General features: G+C 39.9%; 1 protein-coding gene across 1 annotated transcript; it reads left to right on the forward strand.

Moving 5' to 3' along the window:
* Window positions 1-4734: 4734 nt before the first annotated feature.
* Window positions 4735-7682, forward strand: LOC104437464 (uncharacterized isomerase BH0283). Its single transcript, XM_010050423.3, has 6 exons — window positions 4735-4893; window positions 5089-5298; window positions 6353-6658; window positions 6865-7026; window positions 7181-7264; window positions 7430-7682. The coding sequence occupies exons 1-6, from the start codon at window positions 4864-4866 to the stop codon at window positions 7535-7537; spliced, it is 900 nt and encodes a 299-aa protein (XP_010048725.2). The 5' UTR covers window positions 4735-4863; the 3' UTR covers window positions 7538-7682.
* Window positions 7683-8495: the final 813 nt, after the last annotated feature.

Here is an 8495-nt window from a genome sequence, read left to right on the forward strand (position 1 = left end):
GAAGTTTATGTGTATTGCCAAGAATTATGTTCTTGAGGTCTTTGCTGCTATGCACCTCTAGTATTTGCTAGAGAAGAACAATTTTGTTGAAAATAAAGATTTTCGGGTGGACTCCGGTCCCATGGTTTTTTATCTCCTCACATCGATGAGGTTTTCCACGTAAAAAATTGTCTTCTGTTCGCGTGCTTGGTATTTATTTTACTCTACTATATCGATTCCTATTAGGTTTACACAAGAGGGGAGATTATTTTATTCCGCTGCGTTGATTCGATATTGTTCGAATTGTTACCGTTCTCCCATCAACAACTAGATGGCCAAATTTAGTATAGGAAATATCTTGTCAGCACATTACTCGGAATAAACCTCGACCTTGCTAGTAATGGTACATAGGAACGAAGCTATAACTCACTCACGGTCGAACCATTTCTAATCGTGACTCATCGGTCCGATGGTGGTAACAAAACAATGTCCATACATGATATCGATGACATAGTCCAACGATACCTCCGTTGATCAGTAGCAGCCATCACATATCCAAGGGTTGTCAAAATTTTCGGATGCCACAATTTTCCCCTTCCATCTTCCTTCTTTCTCAATGAGCCCCTTTTCTTTCCCTTGTTTCTACTTCGACTTTTAATAATTTTTAAAAAATATTTTGAATTATATCAGTTTTTTTTTCTTTTCTTTTCGTTATGTTTTCTTTTTTTTTTGGGGAGGGGGACTTAGGGCCACAAGAGTCTCTAGCCAATTCTCACTAACCACAAGGGCGAGGATCGCACACCCTCGGTTTGGCCGATGAGGACGTCTCAACCCTTGCCTAGCCCTCACCCTGCCACAATGAGGGCCCACGAGCCCTCACATAGTGGCCAATGAGGAGGTCGTGGCCCTTGCCCCCGAGCAGATAAGCACTGCAACGCCCTCACCCAATGCCAATAAGGGTTGTCGGCCCTCGGTCAAAAAAGAAAAGAAAAGTAAGGTAAAGTAAAATAATTTAAAAAAAAAAAAACATAAAAACTATAAAAAAATTCAAAAAAATATGAAAATATCATTTAAAAATGTTTAGGTCTGTGCCAATCGTGCTATATAGGATGGTTAGTGTCTATGTCAATAATTCTCTATCAAAATTGACTGGATGAACTTAACTGACAAAACTTGAAAATATTTAGAACTAAATTAGTATAATTGAAGGTTTATGATTGAATTCACATAGACGTAATAGATTTATAACATTTTTCTATAATTGTCCCGTATAAAAACAATCACATTTAAAACACATTAAGTGCTATTGCACGGATTGCAATGTTGCTTCTCTCATGATTTCCCGAATAGTGACTAAGACCAAAATCACAGGCATGCTATTTAGATTTAGGAAATCAAGGCATATTTGGAAATGGATCGGGTTAACGAGCGCCGAAAGGCACTTGCTAAAAACCAAAAGATGTAGAAAGAGCAATTGTCGATGCACATTAGAAAAATTATTCGATACTTCTTTTTTGTTTTTGCCGAACCAAGAGGACAAGGAGGGGCGAGTAGCGGTGACTATACCCACTTGATGTTACCTTAAGAAAGTATCGCACCCATCACAAAATGTTCAATTTAGGTGAGACGAGCCTCTGGTACTCAACACTATAAAGGTAGGCGACCCAGATTCGGGACACCACTGTAGTACTAGAAGCCCAAAGCCCATTCCCAAGCCAAGTTAGAAGACTAATCGACACGAGCAAGGTCACTAGATATGGGAATACAAGCGCGAGACCAACTTGAATACATCCGATGGTATAATTAATACTTTTTATCATACAAGGTTGATCTTTCGGTTTCCACATAAACGAGTAGGTGATGAACAAACTTCGCAAATCATATAGCATATGAAATTACCTGGACAAAGGACTCTTGAATTGCACTAATGTCATACACGGACCTAGAAATGATAGATTAAATACGAAAAATGTCGGATATTCTAAGACATCTTATTAAAATTTTCTTACAAGTGATGTAGCAAGTATTAATTAGATAATAAGGAATAGGATTATATTATATTACATTATTAGTTTCTTTCAATACACGATTGATAATTGTCAAATCACTCACTAAAAAGTAAGTTCCATGTTTGGTACATTTACTTTGCTTAATAAATAATGTAGTTTATTTCTAGTGTGTCTCGGTCAATCCAGATAGACACATTTTTTTGAAAAAAAAAAATTCATAATCTTAAAGCTCGTTTTCATTCAGTGAACCCCCATCAACCGAAATTTAAAGGTTACTTCTCTGGCAAAAATTGGTAGAAAGAGTAAAGACAAGAAGAAGAATAAAGGGAACACACTATATTATTTAATGATAACAATTAAATTAATATCTTGAATTTGAGCCATGTATGAGACCCCATCCAATTAGGATATAGACCGCTCTATATTAGATGAGGTGTAAGAGAAAGAGTCCTAATTGGACTTTGATTTTTCTTGCCTTTCTTTCAAAAGATAATCTTGAATTTACTTGGGCGGTGGATTCAAATAAAGAAGAGAACTTAAACAAGAAAAGTTGTTGGCGACTTATTACTCAAGGTTTTGACCGATCAAGGCTAGAAATTTTTCATACATTAAAGGAGTAGAGAGAGAGAGAGAGTAGTGGGTTAGAGGGTTACTTGAGGTCGGAGGATTTTTTTTTTTTTTTTTAAGGGAAAAGAAAATACAAGCATGGAAGTTTTGCTTTTAGGCCCTATTTGGTAACTGACCAAATAATAAAATTTTCTATTATTTTGTTCCTAGGAATAGTTTTGGAACATAATCGTGTTTGGTAAAAATTTTATTCCCGGGGACAAATTTCTATTTTTTTGTTCCCGAAAGTAGATTTGGAATAAAATCAAGAATAAAAAGAAAAAAAAAAAGTTGATTCTTGTTTTCGGGAACAATTCTAAAATCAAGCCCATATTTTCTCTTCTTTTTTTCCTTCTTCTTCATCTACTACCATCGCCGCAATTGCCGTCCGCCGCCATCCGCCATCCGTCGCCCACCGGCATCGGTCGTTGGCAATCGGTCTGGTGAGCTCGCCAGCGGCTTGCTAGGCTAGGGCGAGGTCCGGCGAGCTCGCCGGAGGCAAGCCCAACCACCGGTGAGGCTCGCCCAGTCTCACTTGACCAGGCAGGCCTCGCCTAGCCCTGCCGAGGCTCGGCCAGCGATGCTCCGGTGAGGTCGTCAGCCCTCGTCTGGCCGGTCGCCGGTCATCCCAAGGCCAGCAATCGACCACTTGAAGAAGAAGAATAGGAGAAAGAAAGGAAAAAAAGAAAAGAAGAAAAAATAAATAAAAAGGAAAAAAAGTAATAAAATTATTTAAAAATTTTAAAAAATGATTTGGAGTAGAAATTTTGAGCACGATACAAACACAATTTTATTCTGGGAATTGAAATTTTGGACACTTACCAAAAGGGTTAAAATGCTTATAAATTCTTCTCGTGAACAGAATAAAAAAGAACAATTTCTGATAAGAAATTGCTCCCGATAACAAGAGCATTACCAAACACGCCCTTATTGTCTCCATCAGCCATAGCCATACAATACAAAGGGGATTTCTTTGAGCTGCTCATAAGGAAGTTTCGAATGATGATTTGTGCAAATGATATGGCATTTTCTTTGTGAAAACGTAAGTATTTTGAGCAGTGAGATAATTCTATGTGAGGTTAAAGATTATGGGTTTGGATAATAGGCAACACTCAAGTGAAATGTGTGAGTAATTGTAACTCTATACTTGTCCGATTGATTCGTGGATTATTTACTGCTTTTTCCCTGTGAAATAGGTATCGACATTGGGATTGAATTACGTAAATCTCTCAATTAGTGGTCTTCTTCCTCCCACTATTTTACTTCAGGTTGCTCAACTTTTTTGCGATTCAATGGTCTTCTTCCTCCCAAGCTTTCTTATTGTTCTTCTTTTAGATTTTCATTTTTTATTCAAGCCCTTATCTTTTATCATAAAAAGTACTTGTTTTGCTTTTCAAGATTATGTTGGCCAAATAGGATGTGACATGGGATGCTAGCAAGACACTTAACAGTATTTTAACAACAACGTTAGGATAGAATGAATTAGAAATAAAAACATAATATTTAGGGATCTTAGTGCTCACAAGAAAATGTTAAAAGATCTTATTGAACAATTTGAAACATTTTAAAGGCCTCCAATGCCTTTATTACTCTCTTTTAACATAAATCTAATATGAATATTTTTCGATTTTTTATTGATAAAGTAGACAAAATTTTAGATGTCAAATTGCATATGCAACAAAAATTCAGTGTCCTCACATGAAAGAAAGGAGTCATCCTTGTCCCAAGTTGTCTTGTCACTAGTTAGAACATACTTTGGTCGACTGGGCTCCACAATTATACGAATCAGATGCATGGTCGCTACACAGTACACATCTCATCCCTTATTTGAGTTAAAAGTCTAGAGATTCCTAACATACGTCGGGACAAAGTAGTAAAATAGAGGAAAGTAAAGTGGTACGCGCAGGCACAGTAACCACGTGGGAGGTCCGCGGTGGTTGTTTGGCTTCCCGTCGTTTAGCTGATTTTCTCCGGCCTCGATTGGCAAGAGAGACTATCGCCTGTTGCGAGTACACGCGAGCCCAATTCACATGCGCCGTTGATCGACCGAAGCCAGATTCACATGGTCCTCACCTGATCTACGGTGGGCCCGCGGTTGGCTAGCTGGGAGGACCCATGCAAGGCGTCCCCACCATCACAGCGGGGAGGCTGGAGGTTGACTTTCAGCTGGGACTCGGTGTTGGTCGATCTTTCGATCTTCTCCTCCCGTCTTCCTCTCATCTCCTTGCTTGGGCTCGCACCTCCAGCTCTCGCTCTCGCTCTTTCTCCCATGGCAAAGAAGCTCGTGCACTACGTAGTGGTATCGACATATCTTCTCTCTCTCTCTCTCTCTCTCTCTCTCTCTCTCTCTCTCTCTCATATGGTTTCTGTCAGTCTATAGAGATGAACGTCGATTGAACGTGAGGCTTATGGTTGTGGTCGTGAAGATCATCTCTTCCGGGATTGAGGTGGCATCGTTTACTCGTCCGTAGCTCATTGTCGATCCCTTTTGCAGGTCGATGCATTCACCGAGACCGCGTTCAAGGGGAACCCCGCGGCGGTGTGCTTCCTGGAGGAGGATGAAGAGAAGGACGTGGAGTGGCTACAGGCAGTGGCCAGGGAGTTCAACATCTCCATAACTTGCTTCCTGACTAAAGTAGCTGCCTCGGGGACGGAGGACTGGAGCCCGAGGTTCCGCCTCAGATGGTTCTCTCCCGTCACCGAGGTGAGTTCCGAATCTCTGTCCGCTTATCAGCATGATGGACTTGCTCGGTACTTTTCTTATCTTATCCCGGACTTGAAAATGAATGGAAACGCCTGGATGGTCCCTCCCTCATTGCCCAAAAGCACGTGACTGTATATGTTTTCACTTGTTTAGCTTTCCAAAAATTATTGCCTGAATATAGTATTGTTTTCCCCCAATGGATTGGAAATCTTTTTGGCAAATTAAAAAAATATGGCAAACGAAAATTCATAGCTCAATACAAAAATATGTTAGAAGAAAACTATTAAATGTTGATAAGTTACTCATATGAGAGTCAGCATTCGAATATTAGTTGCTAATTTAATATGACAAAAGTGTTTTTTTTTTTTTTTGTCAGAATAATTTGACAAAAGTTCGGAGAAGTTGGGAAGTCACAAAGTTGGTAATTTAATCCAACAAAAGTTTGGGAAGTCACTTCAATGTGGATTGGTAATTTTATACAAGAGTTAGTAAACTTAGACGATTGGTAGCTTATGCAAATGAAAATTAGTAAGTTTTACAAACTACTAAAAAAAATTGTAATTTCATAAAAGTATGTAGATTACTTATGTGGGAAAAAAAATGTTTCTAGTCATTTTTTGACTTAAAGTTTCTTGGCGCATATTGAGTAATCAATATGGGAAAAAATATCCATATTTTCAGGCACACAATAAATTTCTGCTGCTTGGAAAGTCTTCTTTCCCCTTTTCAGTAATTAATTCTTTGTATGAGATTGGTAACAGCATGAAGAAGATCGGCTCGCTCACATGAGATTAGGCTGTTTAAGTGTATTGGTGGATTCTAGCGTCTTTGAGCGCGGAATAAACGCATCGTTCTCCAGTTTTCTGAGTCGTTTATCGATCTGATTGGGATCGAAACAATTGGATAGCTCCCTTTACTCGTCAATATCAAGTTGAATTTTCGCAATTTTCATGCAAATCATTGGATGGTGGCACCTGGATACCATATAAATACGAATCTCCTTTTAGGTTAACCTCTGTGTTCATATTATCTAATCACAAACTTGACCTTTCAGTTTGATCTCTGCGGTCATGCGACTCTAGCTGCTGCGCACACTCTCTTCACATCTGGGATGGTAGATTCTGACACCATCGAGTTTATGACATTATCCGGAATTCTGACTGCCAAAAGGGTTCCCGAAACGAAGTCATCCCACATTTTGAAGGTTCAAGATGGTGATTTGCCCGGGGTATGGATTGAATTGGATTTTCCTGTAGTCCCGATCGCTGAAGATGATGCCGAGCGGATTTCATGTGTCTCCAAAGTTCTCAATGGCACTTCCATTGTTGAAATCAAGAAGACAGCAAAGGGCGACCATTTCGTAATTCCTCAACTGCGACCTGATCTTTTCTTTTCCCCATAAATACTGTTTTGAGTACATTGAACCCCTTGCTTCCTCTTTGAGGCAATCGTTTTCATTCTGTTGATTCCAGGATTTGTACAGCAGCAGCTGGCATTGAGCTGATTTTCATTAGGAAGAGAGTATTTAATTCCATCATTTCTACTTTCTTCTGCTTATTTTCGCAGATTGTTATCCCGTCGGGGAAAGAAGTTGAAGAAATTCAGCCCCAGTTTGAGGAGATACAGAGATGTCCTGGGAGGGGTATTGTCATCACAGGATCAGCTCAGCCAGACTCGGGATTCGATTTTGTCAGTCGATTCTTTTACCCAAAACTTGGACTGAATGAGGTATTAAAGTTCATACCTTGGAAAGTTTCTTAAAGTATCAATCATAATTAGTTATTCAATTGTCCGATTCACTGGTCATATGTCGAAAGCTGTGTTCTATCAACCAATTTTATGCTCTTACCGCAAACCTCTGAATGAATGATCTACTTTCCAGGATCATGTATGTGGCAGTGCACATTGTGCTTTGGCACCTTATTGGAGTGAAAAGCTGGGGAAAAAGGATCTCGTTGCCTATGCTGTAATCTCTCTCTCTCTCTCTCTCTCTCTCTCTCTCTGCTCATCCACACATGCTTGTGCCCATGTCTCTGCCCTTGTGAATGCCCATGTGTTTTGCTTCTCTCGTCTCTCAAATGGTATGTAAATGAATGATTTTCGATGGCCTCATCATTTTCACGTCTTGCAGGCATCGCCCAGAGGTGGAGTAGTGAAGGTGCACTTGGATGAGCAGAACCAGAGAGTGTCATTGCGCGGGAAAGCTGTAACTGTAATGAGGGGCTCTCTTCTTGTTTGAATTTCTAGCGCTTCTTCTTGTTTCTGAACTTAAAGCACGTGAAAATCACTACGTGAGAAGGAATTGAAATAAATGAGCTTATGTTGTGGGTTCGGTGGTACCGATGGAGTAATGTGAAATACATGAGATCGCGTCCTTTCCTGTATGACAGGTTCTTAATTTGCTTGCAGTGGAGAGTGAACTGAATAAGTGTAGAACGGATCCATTGTTTCATTCCCAGAGGACTCTGTCTGAAGAGTTCTATCTGCAGAAGAAGTGCATATTTGATTGACATAAGTGTTTATCAGCACGGCTGGGAAAATAAACAAGTGGCTAAAAGCCTCCATTGGACTAAGACATCAGCGACGCACAGTTTCTGTTCCCGTAGAAACTAACTTCCTACAAATTCGCCTTCGAGTAGTAGGATGGCCATGTCATTTCCCATACTTGATGTGGAGTCGGGTTGTGAATTGCAGCTACACTAACACGTACATGTAAGTTCGCACATGAAATTTTCTGCTCTCATCGACAACTGGTCTATGAGATCCGTAATGTTTTTCAGTGCAGACAGTACAGTTGACTTAGTAAAGCGAGTCTTTCTTATAATGGCAAGTCTAGATGTGAGTCTACTGATAATCTTGCAATCAAACAGAACACAAGAAGAGCTGACGGCAAATGAGGCTTTAAAAGCTCTAAAGGACCTTTATGGCCTGAAAAGAAGAAGAAGAAGAAGGTGAGCGAAAATAAAGTAGTCTACGCCACGCAAGTCCAGCCTTGTTAAGGCGATCGTGAAGCAACAAAATATGAGGCTTAAGCAAGGCAATGGAAACTTCGAATAAATCAACTGGAGATTGTGACAGATATCCTGCCGCTACGCTTTCTAGTCCAAAGATGTAACCATTGTTGCTTAGGCGCTGTGATAGTGAGCGTATCTCCGCTCATGACAGCAGTAGAGTCGCTTGCCCTAACATTCTTAGGA

The sequence above is a fragment of the Eucalyptus grandis genome, chromosome 3 (genome assembly GCF_016545825.1).
Source record: "Eucalyptus grandis isolate ANBG69807.140 chromosome 3, ASM1654582v1, whole genome shotgun sequence".
NCBI classification, from domain to species: Eukaryota; Viridiplantae; Streptophyta; class Magnoliopsida; order Myrtales; family Myrtaceae; genus Eucalyptus; species Eucalyptus grandis.

Excerpts from the sequence above, each read along its gene's own strand:
- LOC104437464 (XM_010050423.3), top strand. The coding sequence starts at position 4,864 with ATGGCAAAGAAGCTCGTGCACTACGTAGTG. Across the intron at positions 6,659-6,864 it reads CAGCAAAGGGCGACCATTTC|ATTGTTATCCCGTCGGGGAA; the intron begins GTAATTCCTCAA and ends TTATTTTCGCAG. Across the intron at positions 7,265-7,429 it reads AGGATCTCGTTGCCTATGCT|GCATCGCCCAGAGGTGGAGT; the intron begins GTAATCTCTCTC and ends CACGTCTTGCAG.